Consider the following 24,412-nt stretch of genomic DNA (forward strand, 5'->3'; position numbering starts at 1 on the left):
GCACTGAGAGACATTTAATGATTACTTAAACTGTTCCTTAGTAACGATTTTGAGCCAAAAGCAATTGCTGAGGTCCGAGTTACGTAGCCATTAAATGAGTACGGCTAATATTTTGTAGAACGGGGTTCTTTAGTCAGTAAAGTCACAACCAATAAAATATAATCGGGATAAATCATGTGTTTAATTTTCCACATTATCATAAAAGTGCTCTGAAATAAGTAGCTACATATTAAATGACTCTGAGTAAGGCTGTAATATTTGTAGATTTCTATTCATAAAAACTACCAATAAAATAATCAAATAAATTATGTGTTTAATTAATCCACGTTATCATAAATCAGTGTCTGCAATTCAATAACTTTCACCCCGATAATATTGTCTTTTGATGCGATTTCTGATAATCATTCATATTGCGGCGAAAATTGAATACTTAGTTTTAATGTAGCCGTGGTATATTATGACACAATATTGTAATAGCAGTTCTCTTTAAACCCTGGTAGTGTTGCCTCTAATCCCGCTTCTCGCTACCACGCAAACCGCGACTTACCGATAACCAGCCAAATGCCGTTTCATCGTTTTAAAATATTCATTATTATCATTACAACTTTACGTGGTTTGCTGATTCCAGTCATTGTTTAGGAATACCGTTATAAATGCTACTGCACATTAAACGATTTCTTCGGAAATCTTGCGCGCTATTTCTGATTTTCTACGAGTACCTAGTAAGACTGTGGTAATATTTTGGTCCTAATATTTGTATTACAAAGCTTATGAGTTAATTATAGTTACATGAAATCACTATCATGTAAACTTAGGTCAGTTTCATCAGTGGCTAGATGACCATTTAAGTTTTAGTTCGTTTTCTGTGCAATGGTTTTGGTTTCAGTCGTCTTACAAATATCTATCATTGTTCTCATAAGTAACTAAAAGCCTGAAAGTGCTAATTATATATTTAGTCATGACTCAGGGTTGACCTCATCCAAATTTGGAAAACGCCAGGAAAACAGGCACAGTTAAGTACAGTTGTTCTTAGATTTTATCATCGAATTTAGATCAGAGAATATGTACCACACGTCTAAATGTGAGTTGAATGCTAAGAGGTGTTTCTTGGTAGGATGACTTATGCCCTACTGAATCTACTACTGATTGCGTAATAAACGAAAACGTGACATAACTATGTATTAGACACGTAAGTAACAACATAAAGGTTTGGTGTTACTCTAGACGGACACAGATTTTTACAACATGGATTTTCCAGAAAAAAAAATCAACGATAATTTTTGTGCATGTTATCCTGTTCCATTATGCATTTACTACGACCAATATATGTACTTCTTACTAATTCAAGATCGTTTTTATAGATAAAAAGGTATAATCGATTTGTATTGACATTATCTAGCCCATCAAATGATTGACGAATATTTTATCGTATTTTAAATAGTCTCCTCCATCCCAGATGTGGTGAAATTCTTTCAGAGAAAATTCCAAAGACGCAACGGGTGGACCCGTTGACGAAAAAATCTCTTAAATAATATTCAGGTAGTCTATTAGATAAGTACATATGTATGTCCGTATATATTACGTAGATTATTTCACAAGTAACTGTTTACATGATTTCATTGCATTTATATCATTTATTAATAATTATAATTATTATTTATGTATTGATGATTTGTACACAGCATTGATGGCAATCATTAATTTATAATAGTGTATTTTATAACATCAAATTAATAAGTAAATAAAATCAACTGTTGCATTTGTAGCTGCAAATGTAATACTATTCAAGATTAGTAACGATCTAAGACAAAAAACAGGCATCTGCATTAAAAATTATAAACGGGAAAAGTCTAGATAGACTTGAAAGGCGACAGACGAATTTGAATAAAATTGATTCGAAAATATATTTATCAGTGAGCGACATAGGATACTTTATTTAACGCAAATAATTCTACAAAATCGAGATTACTAGAGAATCATGGAACTGCATTCAAAAACTATCGTTTGTATGAATTGAACAAAAATATTTCCCCTAATAACCAACAACAAAGAAAATCACAATAGAGCAACAATAACAAAACAAGTGAACTATTGACCGCTTCTGATTGGCCATCATTAGTGCGAGACTATAACCGGATGAGTGCAGGTAGGAGTGTACCTAGACCTACCATATTGCAATTGATTGATAGTATAATTCTAACATAATTGTCGTATACCGATTGGTCACGACATGATCCGAAGTTGCCTCGGGGCTGACTTGTGTGTCAGTTAAGCTTAGTACATATTAATGGACGGATGAAATATTTCAAATTAAATGATATAGTGTCACGCTTTTTAGGATCAGTTCACATCATTATGAGCCAATCTCATCCCTTTATTTTGAGGGGGGAAAATTATTCAATCGCTCTTCTCGCCTTGGGCGAGGTGAGAGGGAGTGTCAGACTTACTGACTAAAAACCAACCTGTTCCTACTCTTGCTTTTCAAGCCGGAGCTCCGATAAACCCGCTAGGTAGTCCTCAGCTCCATAATCTCATACCTTAATTTAACTAATTTCTGGTTGTCTTAAAGTCAGAATCGCAATTCTTCATTTCATGTTTTTGTATTCCAGGAATATTTGCTTTAAGGGAGATCCTACCAAGTAAAGTTTGCGCACATTCGACCACCAAGACAGATTAAGATAATAATCTTCAATTAACCGTTGACTCATGAGTCCAGTATCTAAAGGGAATTCTTATTTAACCAAGTCTAATCGCAGTTGAATAATAATATCAGTATTCTACGCATCACTGCCGAATCAGACCCAACCCAAAATGGTGGACATTGGTATCTATCCGAGTCATTGTTGCGTGTAACCCTTTTAACCTATTCCCGTAGTAGGAAAGTCGTAATGGTCCGTCCCGATTACAAAACAAGGGGATCTCATCATGTTTCCTAGTTCGCTAACCTATAGGATAGTCAACAAGTCAACGTTTTGACCTCTCCGAAATTAGGCATTGTAGTGAGTGTTCGAGACGCCAATAGTCAGAAGAGAATAGACTGAGAAAGATAGAAATATGTTTTAAGCTACCTAGTTATACGATTCGTGGTTTATCCAAATCCGTAAAAAAGATAATCAATTTACTTTTTACATTTTTCAAAACTTCTATAATATGCGGACAGAATGGAATTTTTGGCTACGAACCGAAACAAACGTGTCAATCGTTACACATATTTTCCATTTTCTTTTTTTGTAATATCTTATGCGAGTAATCTCGGCGCACTGCCAAGACGGGTTAGATGCATATTAATAAATATGTAACAATATTAATAAATCCCTAGTTTGCATTTGTACGGTCCGAGAATAAAAAATACTAAAGAAGAAAGAAGTATCGGTCGCTATGTTCCCACGCAAAGCGTAAACGAAACATAAACAGTTTTGAATCACTACGTGTTGTAGACGAGGGAAGAACGCTCTTAAAACTTTTACATGACTATTTGAGTGAAAATATTTATACTTCTTCAAACCATAATATTTTATAACCGCCTAATCTTACTCCTACGAGAATAATATTTATTGTTATGGTTCGCAGTGTCCAAATTCATATTTGTTTATCTTATAACTAAAATCACAATTTACTATATCAAATATGAAAGATGGATCGTGAAGTGTATTCACACCTTTATAAATGGTGACGCCATTTTAGTAGAAAGATAAAATATCAATTCACAAGTAGAGGTTAAGCATAAATATAGTTTTACATAGATTTACAGAGCAGACGTCTAACAATTCTGTAAAATAGCAAAGTACTTCCTTATCGATAGATTAATACTCGTAAATCATTCCATATTTTAATGGTTAATTATAATAAGCATTACCCATAATTAGTCATGAAACTGTGTTTACCCATAAAACCGTGTACTTTTCTATAGAAATATGACGTACATACATCACATATTTACGGTAAATCGTAACAATATTTTCATTACGTTTCGAAGAACTTCGTTGTAACAATAAAACGTATATTTATTAATGACTAATTTATTTAACCAGATGTTCTAAGAGTGAGTTATTTCAGTGCCATTAATATGTCGACAATCTTAATTGAAGTCTGTTTTGAAACCGTGATTGGAGCTAAATTACTAGCAGTGTTTACGGAAGCCCATTGTATATTTGTTGATGATGAAAGATTTCTAACATATTAGTAAACACTGAACTAAAACGATGATTTAATAAACAAAACAATTGATTGAATTGCTGAAGATGCTGAGGAAGTGTTGGGCGCAGTTATTTCTAAAAACAACATGGAAGATAATGTACTAATGGATAGTGATGTTAGACAAAGTCTAGCGCGGGCCGCGACCCGTGACCGGGTCGACGGAGCGCGACCAATCCGATCAACTTCGTTACCGAATGCACTGCTGCAGTTAGCCGTACATGAAGGTACTAATTAAACTTCCGACCTAATAGTAAAAACCATTCGGATGATTTTAAAACGAAAGAATGTTGGGTCGCGTGATCCATGACAATTTGAACGCTCGAGGTGTTGACGCTCTTCATTATTTGTCTTTCGACATATCTTTGGAAAGTATTTTAAATTTTTATCCAACAGAAGCCAGATTTACGTTTATTGCATTTTTGTTGAAATAGTTTGGAGGAAAAAGTGCAGCATGAAACGAAAATACATACGTTCGGCTTTAAGATTTTCTAAATTTAGTACGGTAAGTCGGTTGTGTCGGTCGACTACGCAGCTTCCAAGATTTTTAGAAATAAATAGCATTAGATTATTTGTTACGTTTTCAAGAGTACATTCCTCTTATAGTGTAGTAATTTCATTCACAATGGAAAATGTCCATTCATTAAATGTCCAGCTGTTCCCGAGTATTTAAAGTTAAATTTTTCCTTGTCTTACTGTGTGAAAATGTCAGCTGAAGTCATTAATCTCTATCATGTAATTTGCATTCAAGTGTTTGTTTTCGTATATAAAATATTGTGGGAGTAAGATTGTAATACTGTCTTATTGCAATTTAGTTTTTTCTTGTACGAGTTGCATATTAGGAATTGTGTGGTCTTGAACATCATTTGTTATTCCATTGTTATATTAATTGACATTCGGGCTTCGAATTTTCAGAGCCAAGTGATCTATCAGATGTTTTTTAATTCAGTCCTTGTAAACACGGCACAGAATCCAGACTTGTGCCAGTTTCAAATGATTATTTCTTAAAATTTTCCTTATTATATGGAATTTAATTTGTCACAATCAAAACATGGATGTATCATAACTTGAGACAATACCAGGTATTTTAATAAAGAGGCCACGACACCTTTATTTTGTTCAAATTAAAATGTCCCACAGGAATTTAGCTACTGTACAGTCACATTCTTGTACTATGACGTAAGTTTATTTTGTGTAGAACTTCACCGTCACCCATTGTTCCTTTGAAACGTGATTGAGTAACAATCATTAGGAAGTTGTAACGTTGACTAACGTTGATAATAACTTCTTTATAAAATAACTGCTCGTTGTTGGAGAAATTTCATAATAGGTAGTAAAAGTAAAATAAACACAAACGATTTCGTGTCCTGATGAGGAAGAAGAAAGTGCTTATACTAAGGGTGGCATCGACCCTTTGCCAGTTACGTTATGAATCTAATTAAATAGGGATTCTCTAAATTACCATTCACTGTAAATAACTCCAGGTTCAGTACTAAGAATTATCTAAAACTGAAAATCACAATTATGCTTTAGCACACTTGAAAATACAAATAAGGTTGTAATCATGTTTGTTCGTCAATCACGCTGAAACTACTCAACGTATTTTGATGAAATTTGGTATACAGACAGGATACGAGCTGAATATGGTTAAAGGATACTTTTTATTCCATGGTAACGCGACGAAGCCAGTTTCTGCCATTGCAGAAACTAGTTAATAATAATTTAATAACAAAATTGCTGTTTACTGAAGTAGCAACAGTTTGTAATGATAAAGGTTTACCTAAATAACTTCTGTTAGCATACCATTCGCATAGTGTCACTATGTAAGTACACTAGATAACGATACAAGATAATCTGCTAGTAGTTGCCCGTGGCTCGCTAGACAAAAGCGTCCGTTATGAACTAGTGTCGAAGGGGACTGAACTATGGCCCTTACTGAAGTAGGTCCAACCCAATCAACCTCATTATACACCACTCCTTGTTTTCTGCCGACTAATAATCGTTTATGTTTATAACATTCATTAGCTAGAACTTAATTTCTATTTTGTTCGTCAATAAAATTCTACAAGTCACATAAATAGATACAAGACTGTAATTTTGGATTTAAGTAAGTATTAATTGAAATTGATTTGCTCGTCGTTAGTCTATGTGCGACTTCTGTCATCTGTCACTTGTTACTTGTCAATGTCGCCACAACCTCGACATTGAATTATTGAGAATTTTTCGTCTGCCAAACATGGGACCTAATCTACGACCTCTAGTTAAAACTGAATCGTTTCGTTTTAATCTATAGTTCATAGGTGAGTATTTAACTCAGAAAAACATGGACAGTACCAACAGATTTACATTTAGAATATGAAACTGCCACGATGAAAATAGTGACTATAAAAGAGTTCAATGAATCCATTCTTCATTTGTCCAGATTTACAGTGTTGGAGATAAATGGAGCGGATATTAGCGGCACACCCACACGTGCGTTTACTGCATACGTTATAGCTTAATATTACAGACTTAAAGCCATAAGAAAACTACATTAAATTACCTACACAAAGCAACGATGTCAGAGGAAAACACAGGGAGACGCCCACACATTCAACAAATTTAGAAAACAAACTTCTCTTGCAATACTTTAAAACAGCGAGACGAGTTTTGTCAAAAATATATTCCAAAAGCTTGCAAGCCGTACAAGAGACATAAATTAAGGCCGATTTATAACTTTTTTATAGAGACAGATTATGTGGGGTCGTATTTTTTAGCGAATTTGTCATTATTGTGATCGCCAATGTATGTCCTACTATATTACTGCTACCAACTGCTTTTCAAGGCCACTGAACTATAAGAAAAAACTGAAAATCTAGCAAATTTACGTTTTGCACACATCTTTGAAGCTATCGCCAGCAAAAAATAGAAAGAATTTTAGACAGATGCTTGAGGCAGGAAGACTTTGAAAGCCATTCATTAGTGTTTGATTTTCACTAGACGGTATAAAATCTAAGTATTACAATCGATTTATTGATAGATCGAAATATCGTTAATCTAACATTCGATTTGGAATTCCTGACTGGTCGTAACCTAAACAAGTTTCTCGATGGTGCAGTAGCGAGAATTGTTTAATCTTTTTGAAACACATTCGCGAGCTTTTACTGATGTTTGCACTCGCGAATGATAAAGCACACACTGCTTGTGCCAGACATGTTTCCACTAAAACAATTCAGCCGTCCGGCCAGTACGTCGAGTGTAATTCTGTTTTACGTTCTTTCCTACAATAGCTGATTTATAGATTTGTGTACCACCTAACGCGATTACATTACAACTTTTATTATTACATAATACTTAATTTAAAAGTAATTTTAATTACCGTGTAGCGGATGTATAGGTCTTTAAAAATGTATAATGCTAATATTGTTTAGATAATTGGAAATAAAGTAGTCGTTACTGGTATGAGCCGATAAAAATACATAATTTCACAGTTTTATTTGAGTCGGTTATTCGTGTTTTTAATTCTATCAAATTTACTTAACCTACATACTCAAATCAAGATTTTCAATCTTTTAATAACAAAATTCGAGATTGCCTGAAGTAACGGACTTTAAAAATCAAGCGTCTTGTAGCTGATGAAATGCTATACTACCTACAAGACGTATAAATAGTGAAATGTGCCGATTAAAGTATTTTAGAGAATTTAAAAACGTGATTAAAACTTCAACGCCGCAATCGAAAACCGTTAGGCGGGCTGTTAACATTTAAGTCACCAGAAAGAACAAATTTAACTGCTAGTAAAGTGGGGTTTATTGTGATGCTCACTGAATTTTACTACCAGTCTCCAATGTTTCAAAAGACGTCAGTGTCCATTGGTTGTTAAAATGTACCGTATATTTATCAGCCATTCATTCACGTCCTTATACCCCATTTATTAAGGCAAAACGACACAAGCTAGGCCTCGACGCAACAAGTTTTATGTAGAAACTAATATCTATTGTGGTGCTCCGAACAATACAAAGACTTATATCGTCTTACGTATTCACCCCGCGTATAGAATAAGTAGCTAAGCTCTTCAGAATCTTAATGAACATTGAGGCTTTCCTCTTTTACGAAAGTAATCAAGCGTCTACTTCAAAGTGCAGATAAGGATAATTGTGTTCAAGTTATTCAACTAAATCTACCTTTATATTTCCTTGAATAAAATAACAGATGTTTGGCTTTCTCTCAGCGTGTGCCGCTCTAAGATGCTCCATTAAGACACGCATCAACTGGTACTTCTTGAGCAGCAAAAAGCCAAGTAACGGTCCCCACCGATATGGCAGGATTTAATAACTCCTCCGGCCCTAAATGGAATGAAGCAGATTTCGAGGCATGGACCTCTTACTGTATCGATGTCGATTCTTTTATGATACGATCGTGACTTTTGCTGTTTTGATGTAAAGCACATCTGTTTTATTAGGCAGCGTCTAATGTTGAAATCGTGGGAGAGGAAATTCTAAATAACCTATTTTTATTTCTAAACTTAGCAATCACGAAGATGCAATGTTTATAATGAATTTAGATGTTCGTACAAGGTAAGTAGATGCTTGTTACAGGAATAGCACAAGATGACCAAAACAGATACCTACTCAGACTTGTTGAGCGTTAAACGTGTTCGCAATTTGTAGTAGTAGCATATAAATATAATTTCATTTAAAGTCTATGAGATTATACAAACGTATTTATTGCTATTCAAATGCAGGGGATATCGATATTAATATTCGTGCTTGGAATCGCGCGCATTTTATCGATGTGTTAACATCACTATGCGGTGCAAGCGGGAACCTGTGGGACCAGAATGAGGTTGGAGCTCTCCATCTAGTGGGCTATGATCGAGCAGCTTCGAGCGCACTCGTATGTGCTCAGCATATCATTTGCAACCCCAACAATGCGGAACACGACATGTTCCGCGTTTGGTTCGCATTTTTTTCTATAAAGGACTAGGAAAAGAATTAATTAGTTAACTATCTATCCTGCATTTCTATATGTGCAAAACGTCTCAATCGTAACAGTAATTTTACTGTAAATAGAACATAATACGTGATTTGTTTATGGTTCATTGAATAAATATAATTTGTGGGAAAAATATTGTGGTTTGTTGTATATTTTCTTGGAGTCATGTATGAGGCTGCAACTCTGAGAATTTCACATTGTATATCAGTGTGAATTTCAAATATAAATTATAATACAAGTATACCTATTTGCATAGCCAAGTGGAATCGTAAAATAAACTGAATAGAGACTGGGGTAAATAAAATGGAGCAGAATAATAAACGTGTTGAAATGCGCGTTTAAATCCGGGTGTGTGCAGACAATGGTGTAGAAAAGAATTAAAACGTTGCTATTTGTTTGCGCTATAAAGATGGACCGTACAGTTACAAAAATAAAACATTTTAAGATATTAGTCACAGCAGTTGGTACCGGTGTACCAAAACTATTGTTTCGGCAATGTGTTCAACACACGAAACGCATTGAACTGTTAGTTCTATTTCTGTTGTGTAGAGTTTAGTTTACGGCGCAGTTTTTGCGAGCGAATAAAACTTTGATGGCATAATTACCGATTGAGAAAACAGTATTTGAAGGTTTGGTAAAACAACTATTTGTTTTGGATGAAACATCATTATGTAATCTTTACCCGAAGCAAAAAATATAACTAAGACTAAGGAGTAAACTTATTGGCATCGATATACGTAAAGCATAAATTGAAATGCAGTATTATGTATAGTTACTATTGAATATTCTTTAGCAGCTTAATAAAAGGGCTTTAGTACTAACTTAAATGATTGAACGTTGAAAGTCAATCATTTGCCACAAAGTAAGCATTAGAAAGAATTCACGTACTTCGAATTCAATTTCTGACTGATCCTTTGTGTTTAATGGTGTACAATAAAGAGTTTTCTAATCTATTCCAATCTAACTTTCTACATTACAAAATTTTACTATCTTCTCCACAAACTTAGCAGTTATGTATCTAAGCACTAAAGCAAGCTAGCAAAGTCGTTTAAGACCAATCAAATTATTCCAAGTGTTAGAAACAGCTCACGAAGGTTTCTTAGAACTGGCATCATGTGACAACCATCTGCATCGTTAAGGGTTTCCATCATTATTTCTGTGTACGTGACCAATGTCTCGGAACGGTTCTTTTGATCGCCAATCAATATCATTCAAAGATCAATTTATCTTAAGATTTACGTCTACATTGTTGGATTCCACGCAATTATTCAGATGATCTATGATAACTTATTTATCTAACATGGATATTCAGATTCAGTGTTTGGTTAAGAGAAGGATGGTCTTGATGGATTCATGAATACTAACATCATTTTGTTGTTTTGGAAATAAATCTGGCCCAAATACAGATGCAATGTATAAAACTTTACGTTAATACCCAACCGTGGTCTCATACTGAGCAGCATTGTTCGCTATCACTACCAAAAAAGTCATCAAATTTTATTTTAAAATCTCAACGCTGCATTAAAACATTTGATTAGACGATTCCAGCTTAATTGGGCTTAATGTTCCTGTTTCTCACATTATCACGTGATAAATTCAGTAATTGTTATTCAACCACTCAAAATTGTAATAAAATTCAACTAAATTAATTCAGTGGCCGTGGTTCGTTAGATGACACCGTATAAGGAGTCGCAGACGAGTTTATGGCGCCAACAATATATTACGTCTATGAGTCAATACACATCCCACTAATATTGATTAGTTTCTTAACACACTTTAAATGGATTATTGGAATTACTTTTTTTTGTAAACGAAGATGAGATCTAAAATGGAATGGATAATATACCTAACATTAAACTTGTCTTGTAAGGTGCAATCGTTTAAGTACATTGTGTAGGGGCTTAGATTACGATTGCTAATGAAAATGAGATACCAAATTATGTCACCGCACTGATTTTTCAAACAAGCTGTCAAAGAAAATCAGGTTTTTCACATGACGTAATAAAACCATATTTCCAACATATTCTAAATATGGTAACACCTAAAACATGCGGGTAACATCATACTTATAGGGACCGATATGTTTAAATTAATGAAACCAACCCAAATACAGTATACTGAACTTATCGGTCTACATGTACAAAATGTAACTTCTATATAAATAAACTAACTAGTAAGTACATTGGAAGCCAAATAGCGCGACATGTGAACTGATGCATTGACAATATTTTCATCAGCTGCATTCGTAGTTGGCACGAATACGAGGAATGCTTATGTTATCCGATTTTAATAATGAATCATTCAGTTCAATGAACCCGTCGCCGAAAAAGGCGTTCTATTCGTGTTCATTTGTAAATGGCTAAGAATCTGTTAGTAACAATGAATGGGAGGTATCGGTGAGGGTCGTGCGAGAAACCACAATCATATCAAAGACGAGATAGCCCTGACATCAGTCACCAAATGCAGCAGCCTGTCAACCTTGTATTTCTATATGTATGACTAAGGCAACTATTGCAGTAACTCGTTGTTCCTAACAATTAGCTTGGTACACGAAGAAATTATTAGAATTCTTATCCGTTTAAAAAACTTTAGAAAACTGAGATGGCTGCTGGAGATAGTTAACGTATGTTGCAACGTAATTGACAAGCAGCTTCCTTTATTACCTTTTTGCAATTCAATAGAGGACATAACAAACCGGTGGGGTACTACATCGATTTTGCAATGACTCTTAATTAGGATAACATTTGCAGCGGTGAATTAATTACTCGAGTATTTGTCAAGCAATACAAATTCATTATGGCTATAATTGCTTGAGCATATCTTACGGATCATATGCATACAAGTTTCATCAGTAACGAAGAAGAAGTGTTTACATTCACTTATAACAAACAAGACGCTGCATAAAAGACTCGACAGTCAAATAATTAATGATTGAACAACTATGGCATTGTGTACACTAAGAAAGTATTCATTCATTATATTCTGATACTTGGACTGTGAATGAGGCATATAAGTTGTATGAATACGACTAATTAGCTTGTAAACAATGACATTTGGCATGCGTGTCACCTTTCCGCAAAAGGTATCAAAACAATGTATGAAAGTATGATCAAATGTGTAAAATATGTCTTTAAAACGTATTGACAAAACATAACCGTACAAATGCACACCCGCTCTAATGGTAACGAAAGCAAACGTCTAGATTTACACCTAAGCAATGGAAAATTTAACCAGAAATAAAATACTTGTCTTATTTTTACACCTCTCCTGCATCAGCAGGAAATTTAAACTGCACCATGACCTAATAACGTCGCGTAGGTATAGCCAATTCAAGAAGTGATGTTTTCGGTAAATCCATAAAGTTTGAAACGATACTGCTTTAATTAGAATTCTTGGAGTTGTAAGTAATGAAGCAAATTGGTCTAACGTGGTTACGGAGTGAATTGGTGGCTTAATTTTCTAAAGCGATGGGAAGTTCTCCAAAATCTTTACTGGTAGTTCTGACTTTCTGACTGTTGGTCGTGTGATTGTAATAATGCATCACGTTTTAAATACAGCAGTGTAATCATCGTTTTCATTCCCTTGACCTGTGCTAGCAGGCGTTACAGATAAACCCTAGAATCAAACGCAAGCATACTAATTACGTAATTACTTACATCTGGATGTTCTTTTACTGGCACGTAAACTTTTTCTGTGAGTGTGGTGACCACGCCTTCGGGCTCTGGTAGAACGAGTGGTTCTTTCTTAACTCCATTTATTTGGAATAAACTTGCTCGAACTTTTGCTATTTCTGTAAAGAAAAAAATACATTTGTTAGCTACGTGTACAACATCTGTTGTAATAAATTTTACTCATGAAACATGTCATATTATTATTGACTCGTTAATTTTAGAATACCGTCCGTCCCAAACGTTTACTAGTAAAATATGAAGTTTTATGTCCCGTGGAAAATTCCTACTTTTACGAGTACTTATTATAGTTTTTGGAAAACTTACAATACCTAATTACGTTGTTTGCCGAAACACATTGTTTTAATGGTTACAGCTATCTGGAAACGCTGTTATATTTAGTGGCTTCATCGTGTATGTAATCAATATTTTTAGTAAGTATTGGATCTGTACTCGTAATAAGTTTGAAGGCTAGGACAATAGTTGATGACTGCTATGACATCATCTGACAGATATATTGATAGATCCGATATTGCACCTCTAATTATATGGTTGGTAATATAACGAACAGAGGCCACCCCCCAAACAGTGACGTCATTGTTTCAAGACACATTTTTACTAAGACGTGAATGACTCATCTCCTGCCATCATTTGTTGCTCACTAGTTGGTACTAAACTTAACCTTATAAATTCTTAATATTATACTTTAAGACCGTGTTAAATGGAGGGAATTGAAAGGATAATTATATAGGTATAGCAATTACTAACAGATAAATAACAAAATCTGAATAATTTATTTATTAATGCTGTTATTCGTTGTATCAATGCTAAGTGGATCATAGACCATATGGGTTGTTAGTGCAAAAGTATTATAACTCAAGCATGCGATTTCCCCACCGCATGTGAAGAATCGTTGTGCAAACATAGGGGTCTCGTTTTATCTTCCTTATCCAGATAAAGAGGTGATGCGTCATCGTCGTCGGCTTATTTCCGTACGCAATATCCGATGACCATCTGTTTTACAATATCCGAGCTATGAAGCAAGTAACTCACTTATCTGTTAAAGGCACGTGCTCAATACTTTACACAGAAGTAACTTTACTATCTTCAGGCAATCAATCAATTCCGAAGCTATTACTTGTAAACGCAAGTCGTAGCTTAGTATCTTATCAATCCAATTTTTATTTACTTAAAGAGGTGACTTCAAAACTTTCTTGTTTCCCATATCTTATCTTGCAGAAATGTAAGTGCCTAATGATAAAAAATGAAATAAGTATTCTCATTTTAATTTTTATCTGTAAAACATGTCCAGTACAGTTATGTGAGCTGTCTTCAATTTGTTAATCTCTCACGCTATCAAATGGCTCATATGCTCAGACGCACGTATCCGCCTGACCATACCGAGCCCGCTGAGGGGCTGGCGACAATGCGGAGGAGCTTTCACGCCATATAAGGGCGGCAGAGTGAGTAAACAAGCCATTAACCCGCCACGAGACTCGTGTGATAGCCGATGGATTATATATTTAATTGCCACCTTTTCTTGCATATTGATGGTGGACGCATTTAGGATGATATGTTTATGCCTCATATTAGCGGCAGTTTTTTTATTCCAAACAACTTAATTGGCACCCAGTCGATCGCGATACCTGCTACTGGGCTTCATATTTACGACACCTACATATTTTGTAATTGCTATGTCGATTTATATTTCTTCTTAAATCTTCAAGCTAAAATTATTATTAAACTAAACTACATTGAATTATTTGATTAATTTGACAGTAATCATTGACAGGGTACTCGGTTTGACAAGTTGAATCGTTTGATGGTCAACACAAGGTTGCATCAAGATCAGAATCGTATAAAAACTCCTTTTGTAACGTGTCACAAACGGACGTTGACAGGTGTCGAAACACTTGTCAGGCCTCGGCCTCGAATTTTGCGGGCAGCGGGGCGGCAGCGGCGGCGGCGCGGGAGCGGCAGGATCTTATGCGTATAATCAAATGGACCGGTTTTCGAAAACAGCGGCGGCGGAGCGGCGCGGGAGCGGGCAACGAGCGGTGCACTCCAATCAAGCGGTGACCGCCCGCGTTGCGCGTCTGCATTGTAGTATAGTGTTGTGTACCTACATTTTTTGTGACGTATCAAAATGTCCTCGGACGATATACCTCTAAATCGTTTTGGATTAATTCTAGACACTAAATCACTCTTGATAGTTTCAAGAATATAGTCAAAAGTTTCTACACTCATTCTGGTGTAATCGTAGAATTTGTTTGGAAAATAAAAATGATTTGTTATGTCAAATAAAATATTTATTATGTTTTATAGAATAATTAGTAACTAATGCGATGCGAGCGTTAGGAATAAATTTGAATCAAAAAGATGTTGTCACCGTTTTTCACACATTTCGTTCGCTAATAAAAACAAATATCTCGACAACACAACCACGAACACAACACTACACCGCTGTAGTGCCGCGCGATCTGCCCGCTAGTTTCGAGAACGGGTCCGCCGCCGCCGCCCCGCTCCCGCGCCGCCGCCGCTGCCGCCCCGCTGCCCGCAAAATTCGAGGCCGAGGCCTCAAGCGGTGACCGCCCGCGTTGCGCGTCTGCATTGTAGTATAGTGTTGTGTACCTACATTTTTTTTTGTGACGTATCAAAATGTCCTCGGACGTGCAAGAGCAAATGATTTCGGCAATCTTTGAGAGGACACCCATACGGAACAGCAAAGATGTGAACCATAAAAATAGAAGAAAAATTAACCAATTATGGGAAGAAATAAAAAACGAACTGAATATTGAAGACTAAAGCAAAAACTGAAATCACTCTTGATAGTTTCAAGAATATAGTCAAAAGTTTCTACACTCATTCTAGTGTAGTCGTAGAATTTGTCGGGATTTTGTCTCTGTTCTTCATAATTTCGATAAAACTCGCCATTTATTTTCCTTGCCCTATAGTAGGTCTTCTTCTTTTGCCCACAGTAAATCGAGCGTTAGGAATAAATTTGAATCAAAAAGATTTCGTTCACTAATAAAAACAAATATCTCGACAACACAACCACGAACACAACACTACACCGCTGTAGTGCCGCGCGATCTGCCCGCTAGTTTCGAGAACGGGTCCGCCGCCGCCGCCCCGCTCCCGCGCCGCCGCCGCCGCCGCCCCGCTGCCCGCAAAATTCGAGGCTGAGGCCTAAGGCCTCGGCCTCGAATTTTGCGGGCAGCGACTTGGCGGCGGCGGCGGCGCGGCAGCGGCAGGATCTTGCGTATAATCAAATGGACCGGTTTTCGAAAACAGCGGCGCGGGAGCGGCGCGGGAGCGGGCAACGAGCGGTGCACTCCAGTCAAGCGGTGACCGCCCGCGTTGCGCGTCTGCATTGTAGTATAGTGTTGTGTACCTACATTTTTTTTTGTGAGTTGTATCAAAATGTCCTCGGACGTGCAAGAGCAAATGATTTCGGCAATCTTTGAGAGGACACCCATACGGAACAGCAAAGATGTGAACCATAAAAATAGAAGAAAAATTAACCAATTATGGGAAGAAATAAAAAACGAACTGAATATTGAAGACTAAAGCAAAAACTGAAATCACTCTTGATAGTTTCAAGAATATAGTCAAAAGTTTCTACACTCATTCTAGTGTAGTCGTAGAATTTGTCGGGATTTTGTCTCTGTTCTTCATAACTTCGATAAAACTCGCCATTTATTTTCCTTGCCCTATAGTAGGTCTTCTTCTTTTGCCCACAGTAAATCGAGCGTTAGGAATAAATTTGAATCAATAAAAATAAATAAATTTAAAAAATTAAAAAACCCGACTGCATAAAAAACACTTTAAATAAAAACTGAAAAGTAAAAAACAAGCTTAGTCTAAAAGTGTAGATAGCAATGCTATTACCACAAAATTAAATAATTTCATAATCAATACACAAAAAATAATAATCTTATGCGAAACATAATTGAGTGCAACAGTCAGGACCCATATTGAATGATTTTAGTCCAGTTTATTTAATGGGTCCCGACTGTTACACTCAATTATGTTTCGCATAAGATTATTATTTTTTGTGTATTGATTATGAAATTATTTAATTTTGTGGTAATAGCATTGCTATCTACACTTTTAGACTAAGCTTGTTTTTTACTTTTCAGTTTTTATTTAAAGTGTTTTTTATGCAGTCGGGTTTTTTAATTTTTTAAATTTATTTATTTTTATTTAACACTTTTTAGTTAGTTATAATACGGCTATGTGTTTCTCAAGATTTCACCCGCGACACGAGAGAACTACTTCCAATACCAAGATAATAAAAAAATAACACACGTCGATCCAGTTATTTTAGATTGATTGCGTAACACAAAGAGAGTAAAGGAATTAGAAAAAGAAGAAGGATTAAGGGCAGTAAAATTTACTATTTACAAATTTCGTAAACGGTCTAATTCTTTAAAAGAATTTTCGTCGTGTGGACTATTTAATTATTTTTTTTTTTTTTGATCTTTTATTGTGAGGGGTTTTTGTCCGTAATAATATTAATTCTTATCCTTTTTAATAGTCTATTAATTTTCTACATTAAATGAAGATAAAATTTGCTCTTTACACTGTTTAGTTTTAGACAAAAAACGGTCTTTACAGTTGACGCGTCGCATGGGCTATAGGTAAACGACTATGTAGATAGATTCCTTATTTAACGTTCAGCAAAGCGAGGGCGGGTCGCTAGTCCTTTATTTATAAATAAATTCATTGTAAATAATTTAGTTAAGACGTACTTTTATTATCACTTTTCACTTTTAAGTTCAGACACCGCTAGTCAATAGCGTCGCGTAGTACCTATACGAGTATTTAGTTTGGATAATAAAGAACATAATTGCACATAGTATTTTTTTCTATATGTCAGTGATATACCATTTTGGAATCCTCATGATGAGCTCTTTAATTTGATACCCATATTGTAGCAAATAAAAATTATTTTTTTTTACTCCTATCTAGGGCGCCTCACGGCCGCCATGTTGGTTTTTGTTTTACGTCACATATCTAAGAACACTTGGGTAATTAAGACGAATCCAACGATACCCTGATTGTCAAAATCCATCAAGCCGTTTCGAAGAAATGAGGTAATAAAGAATATTAGGCTCATACATACAAGATACGCGCGAAAAACATAACCCTTCCTTGGCAGTCGGGTAAAAAGATTTCGTTCGCTAATAAAAACAAATATCTCGACAACACAACCACGAACACAACACTACACCGCTGTAGTGCCGCGCGATCTGCCCGCTAGTTTCGAGAACGGGTCCGCCGCCGCCGCCCCGCTCCCGCTCCCGCGCCGCCGCCGCCCCGCTGCCCGCAAAATTCGAGGCCGAGGCCTAATGGTTGTTGAACAATGCAGCAGTCTTTGTACTAGTAAATGAGAGTTTGAAACAAAAACAATTGCGGGATAATGGAGGCTGTTTTGTACCAGCTTGTTTTAGGGGCTGTCTGTCTGTCACTTCATGTCTATGCGCTTGAGTTTGATTAATGTATTCAGTTTTGACGTGGACGAGGTTCGAAATATGTCGTCTGTATGAGGTCGTTCTTGCGCAAGCCACTAAACTTGTGTGTGCCTACTTGAGGCTCGTGTGAACTATGGATGACTTTAGTGATGGACATCTATTCACGCACTCTTGTTCAGGGTTCTATATTTTCCTCTTTGTTTATACCTCTTCTTCCTAACTAAAAGATTCAGGTTTTAGCATCATTATAACGTATAATGGAAACGTTTAAAGTAACGTACAAGAGTAATTTATGAGACTTGCAGATGTAACAGAAATGTTTAATGACAGCTTGCATGCTCATCGCCTACGAGCATCACATTAACCCATTTCTTGGTGATAATTCTTTCCACTTGCGAGGGAAGCTCACGGTATATTAATGTTTTCCACAAACGCGGAACGTGTAACATTTAAACATGCAATCAATCTTACAAATCACTAATTTAAATATGAATTGATGTTTCGATCGATTTTAATTAAGTCGGTAGTGATAATGTCATTAATTTATTACTTGTTTACGGTGTCACAAAATTAAGTTACATCAAAGTAGACCTATCCACAAACAGGTTGCAAAGCCGCATAATATACCTAGTTGTATTCGTATTAACAAGGTTTAATTTTACCATTTACTCGGATTACTCTAACCGCAATCGCGATCATTCTATGTACGTAATTCTAGCCTTGCAACTCCCTTTAGAAGCTAGTAAGCAAAATCTATCTTTGAGTGCATGAGTTAAGATTGAAATTGAGTTGGTGGTATATTGATAACTCTATAACATAATGATGTTTGAACGCCGGCGTAGGAAGAGCATTCACTATAATAGGAGCGCAAGCAACTTGTATGTCACTGAGTGACAAATGTCAATTGCCGCTTCGATCTTTGAGACCACCTACGGAAAAGCAAGTACAGTTAGTCTAAAGTTGGATTTGTAACCAAAATTAATGGTAGACTTTCAATTTAAAATGACTATGAAATTAATTCTTCTTAATGAATAGGTACGGCCAAGAAAACAAGTTTCGCATGGCTTATAGCTGTTACTGAATATAAAGTACATCGTTCGTTAAATAAATATATTTTCATGATTCTCAAATAACTATTGCGCTCTAAATCGAGTTCACTGACCTGTGGCCAATTTACTAGATCATAATTACAACCTTCTGTGCAGGATTTGAAACTATCTATTAAAAATTCAGTGTAATTCATATGTTTAGTAGTAGTATACAATTTTCTCCCTGGAGTATTGCGACACTGACACACACACACGTACGCTTACTGGTTCCAGATAATGCAATGCAATCTCTCTTGCATTGTCACCGTCCACAATGGCGGACCGCGGCGCGTTCACTCTGTAATCCCTCTCCCTCATTCTATTCTAATACGCATTTAATAAGCTGTAACTTCAAGCACAAGAACGTTATTATCACACGGAATTGGACATTGCTACGTGATTAGATTTTACGCTCCAAGACCTACCGCCTACAAAGTTTTATAGTTTCTATTAAAAACATTAAACTCCATTTTATTACTGACGGTGTGATCTTTTAAATTATTTATTGAATAAACACGCAGTATCAAAACAGAATTGAACTCGACCCCTGGACAGTTTTATATTATTTTCGAAATATATCAAGATAAATGTGTCTATTGGGAAAGATCATCGATATGTTTGACTATTAACTTTAGTATATTTGTAAAATAAAGTTCAAGTTGAGCAATTTTACGTTTTAGTTGTTAAGCAACTCTTGCTTTAACTGTAGCATGCTTAAATGAAGTCTGTAAGGTTAACGTAACGTTTAAAGGTTAAGTTTAGTAAGATCTTCAAATAACAATGATTGTTTAGCACAAAAACGGTTTTATTTTTGAAGGACTGAACAAATATAATAATATCATTACCGAATGAACACATAATGGCATACTATAACGTAATGATCTTTAATATTTCACTTAAAACCAACAAGGCCTAATCTATACACGCAATAATGGCTTGAAGACACGAAATGTTCCAATTAAATTTGAAATCAAAATCACACGAGAAGAAAAAGATTTTCCTGCAACACCGATAGAGTATTTTACGTACCGAAGTGTAAAGAAATATATCTGCAGTTTTCATAACAAAGTCATTAACTGGCAATCTACACGCAGGCTGTTACGCGCTGCAGTTCCAGTGAAACAAATGGTATAATTGGTTCCGAGAATAGACTAAGTCACAAAATCACTTTCGTTACTAACATCGGTCGGCGGAAACAATTAATTTCTTTCATCACCAAGAACACTGGTGGTATTTTGTAATTTAACGACGACGCCATTGCAACGGCCGTCTTAATAACAAACTAAGTAAACGGACGCACGGTCTAGACAGTGAAATTATAAGGTGCATTCATTAAACTTGACTGACACAACTGGAGCATAAATGAAAAACATCCATTTTAATGTGTTAAGGACTTATCCATTTCTGCAATGAAAATAATTTGAATACACTCCAAAATGTATAAAATTCCCAGACGCGTTGCACAGCTCTAAGTCTGGCGGTAACACAAAGCAGTAGACAGGTAGACTCTAGCTACTAATAGCTTTGTTTTTTCGATAGTGCTGAGATTAATGTTCCCTGAATAAAACGTATGAGGGCAAATTAAGAACAATGTGGATTGAAGGGGAATTTTCACACGATGAGCGACGATGCGTAAACGCAGTACCACGGTCAGTAGCGACCGGCTTCACTTGCGTCGGCCAACCACGAAGACTTGAATCACGCGAATAATTATGTTGATATATTAAAATGTGTGGGTAATTACCCGGTACATAAGTGACAATACAAAAATGGTTTCTATGGGAATGATTCGATACCATTCTTTAAATTTCTTTAAACCAATAAACTTTAAGTTTTGTCAAGAAATACCTATATTCAGAATCCATACGTAATAATTTACGGTTGGACGTATAACAAAATAAAACTGAAATATGTTTTCGTTGGTATACAGACAGGACTAGTAATCATACATGACACTTGTAGGCTCGTAAACGAAATTGTGTTAGTAGATGATAATGCCAAAGATGTAAAAATACCAAATGTCAAATAAAATTAATGAAATTTGATAAGCTGCACCTTTCCCCAGCACAGTTACATAGGTTAACAACGAATTAAAAAAAAACTGATGTCATATAGCTGTAAATTATTCAAATAACTGTTAACAAAAACAAATACATTTGCTAAATCTATTAGCAAACTTGCCAGCAAGGTGTATCGTATGTACACTTTAGTGATTTGTAACAAATGCAATCCTAACCTAACCAGTGACATTGAAGAACAAAGAACTCATGTACCCACTGTTTCCTACAACCATTACAATAGTGTGTCTTAGACGGCCCATTTGTAATCAAGCTTGATAAATTAGATTATTGAGCAATCAAACCGGATTTTACTAATTTTGAACAAGGTAACAAACTTAATGATGTTGGACATCAAAGTGTATTAAAGATAGACTATGAATAACTTAGCCCTCTTCATATATCATACAGTAACAAAGTAGTTTGTATATTAATAGAAAGCGATGCACTTGAGAATGATGAATGGGAACAAGATAATCAAAAGGCAGTAGTGAGTTAAGTTCCCGGTACGGTAGCTTCAGACAATGTACAGCGTCGAACAGATGCACGGCATCATGGCGGCACGGTCTCTTGCAACGATACTTCCTACCAATAAGTCTTTTCAGAATGAAATTGTAGAAAGTTGCATATCGTATAAGAAGCCTTATATTCCGATAAGATTCAACGAACCGATTGGAAATATTATGAATAAATTTGCATAAGCCATTACCCAACTTTAATTTGTAGTACACATAAATAAACCGTACGATTTCACGAGTTAAACTTAAGTTTAGCATAGGTTTCACACGCACCAACTGTTCAGGTCGTGTGGAAATTGGAAAGTCTCAACTAAATAGAATGATACTAGATGAAGAATTAGCAGTGTTTGCTATAGAAGTTAGATTTGATACTCTGCCTAGAAGACAAGATAAGAGCGTGACGATACATAAATGTGTTCTTACAGCTTATTTAACAAGCGTACGGAGCTGCTGCAGTAATATCCTACTTCCTGTCCTCGATACCAAGTACCATAGGCTAATGTCTAGTCATGCACATGCATTATGCAAACATAGAGAAATTTTAATCCAAGTGCTGCAGCTGTAAACTCTGAGGATTCAAATAGGCTCAGCCTAGTATAATTTTGAACTTGATGGTTTTTGACCAAAAAATTATAAAGCACTTTTTGTCCAGCAAAATATGTATTCATATTAAATGAATGTTATAAACCTTATAGGATCTAACATTGACTAACTTTAAGGTTTTTGGTGTGTCAAATGTGTATAATTATAGTTTACTACCAACATAATAGATGGTTCTTCCAAGATCTTCATTAGTCATTCCTCCGCGTGGGACGATGACAATAATTATACTTAGAAAAGTGACGAAATGAGATTGAAGGTGATTCATTAATGAATGAATGAAAACAATAATACTGTAAAGATACAAGTTAATTCCAACGTTATGTAAAATAACTTAAGTACTAAATTGCAAAATAATGAGAGCATAAATCACACCAGGAGGGAAACTGACATTGGCCATTACGAAAGGGATTCAAAATGGAAACTAGTTGGAAATGCCAGCGCAGGTTGTCTTTACAATTGTGATTGAAGTGCTTTTATCTTGATATCTTTATCTTTACGTCGGAGGAGTCGCACAGCCTCATTATTCGGACACTGATGAGACATTTAGAGATCTACTAAAACCAGCATTAGAATAAACAGTGGAGACACAAGATGAAATACCGTTACAAATAAAAGCAAGCATAAATATTTGAGCTGCATACCAGTACTCGATTGGACTGCAGCTAATTGTGTGAAGTGTGACTGAGAAATATGAATATCGACGACAAAACACGTTATGTTAATATCAGAGAACGTGCACATAAACAGGTGGTCAAGCGTAAATGCAGCGAAGAAAAATAATACTTATATTTTATGAATGGCAGTTAGCAGACATTGGGTGTGAATGAAAAAATAAACTGTTATTTGCATACCACTCCACAAGGGTAGAAGAAAGACGATCTGTTTGTGTGACATTCTTAAGTAAATGATAAAGACATACAACGTTCACTGATATCGCTGATACTGAGGGAGCATACAAGCACACGGAAGTGAAAACCAATTTGTTTGCTCTACACAAACATGTTTTCTTTCAAATATTCTTTCGTTATATTTACACTTCAAAACTAGGTAATAATAACACACGATTTGTTAAAACTCATCATCATATTTTCTAAAAGTAATTTATGTTAAAGAAAAACCAACAATATCAGTAATAATTTCACAAAAATATAATGGTTTTTAAAGTGCTGACTTGTACTGGGAGCATAAGAGGATGCTGTTAAAATAATATTGTTAAGAGTAAAACGTGTGGTCGACTAACGAAAGGAGAATTATATCTCAATAAATTGTCTTAGTGCGAAGGAATACGCATGTTTTCATACAAAGCAGCTACAGATTTACGGTCCTATTCGTTAGGATTTACGCAGGTTCGACACGTGTAAATAAGCTCACTAGTTAACATCGCCTAAATGTGTCAAAGCTGAACCAATGTGCACTGTTACGTGTTCGAGTTTCCAGAATACTGGCCGCGATCTGAACTATTTATTCCCCGAACACTATCCACAGTTGACGGTTCTTTTATTATAGCTATAAAAGCATTGGAGCAAACCGGAGATTTTCGCTGATTTATCGCCTAATATTTATTTTTCACGGTTTACTTGTGGGGCCCATTTGTAAATATAGGACGAGTTTACAGTAGGGAAATTCGGGTTTCCTTTTTATGTGTTATGCCGGTGCCAAAGCACGTGAGCCGATGCGACGCGGACATTAATATAATATGGAACATTATCGTAAAACAACGAGCTGTGGATGTTTCTGTTTGTCGTGTCAGTTTGCGACTTTAATGCACCATTATGTTAGCTCAATAGAAAAGTTTATAACGTCCGGTGCCTACATTATAACGTTGTTCACGCA

At 35.7% G+C, this 24,412-nt stretch overlaps 1 protein-coding gene across 13 annotated transcripts in view; it reads right to left on the reverse strand.

Annotated features, from left to right (window-relative positions):
* The window catches only part of LOC118269879 (protein held out wings), a 72,924-nt gene that overhangs the window by 19,717 nt on the left and 28,795 nt on the right, over window positions 1-24,412 (reverse strand). For all 13 annotated transcript variants that reach the window (XR_007707453.1, XM_035585235.2, XM_035585232.2 and 10 more), the window contains exon 2: window positions 12,825-12,958. Coding sequence is in view for 12 of the 13 variants with exons in the window: in XM_035585235.2 (XP_035441128.1) it covers window positions 12,825-12,958 (134 nt within the window). In the remaining variant the exon portion in view is untranslated. The remainder of the gene's footprint in view (window positions 1-12,824; window positions 12,959-24,412) is intronic.

Source organism: Spodoptera frugiperda, chromosome 30 (genome assembly GCF_023101765.2).
Source record: "Spodoptera frugiperda isolate SF20-4 chromosome 30, AGI-APGP_CSIRO_Sfru_2.0, whole genome shotgun sequence".
Lineage (NCBI taxonomy): Eukaryota > Metazoa > Arthropoda > Insecta > Lepidoptera > Noctuidae > Spodoptera > Spodoptera frugiperda.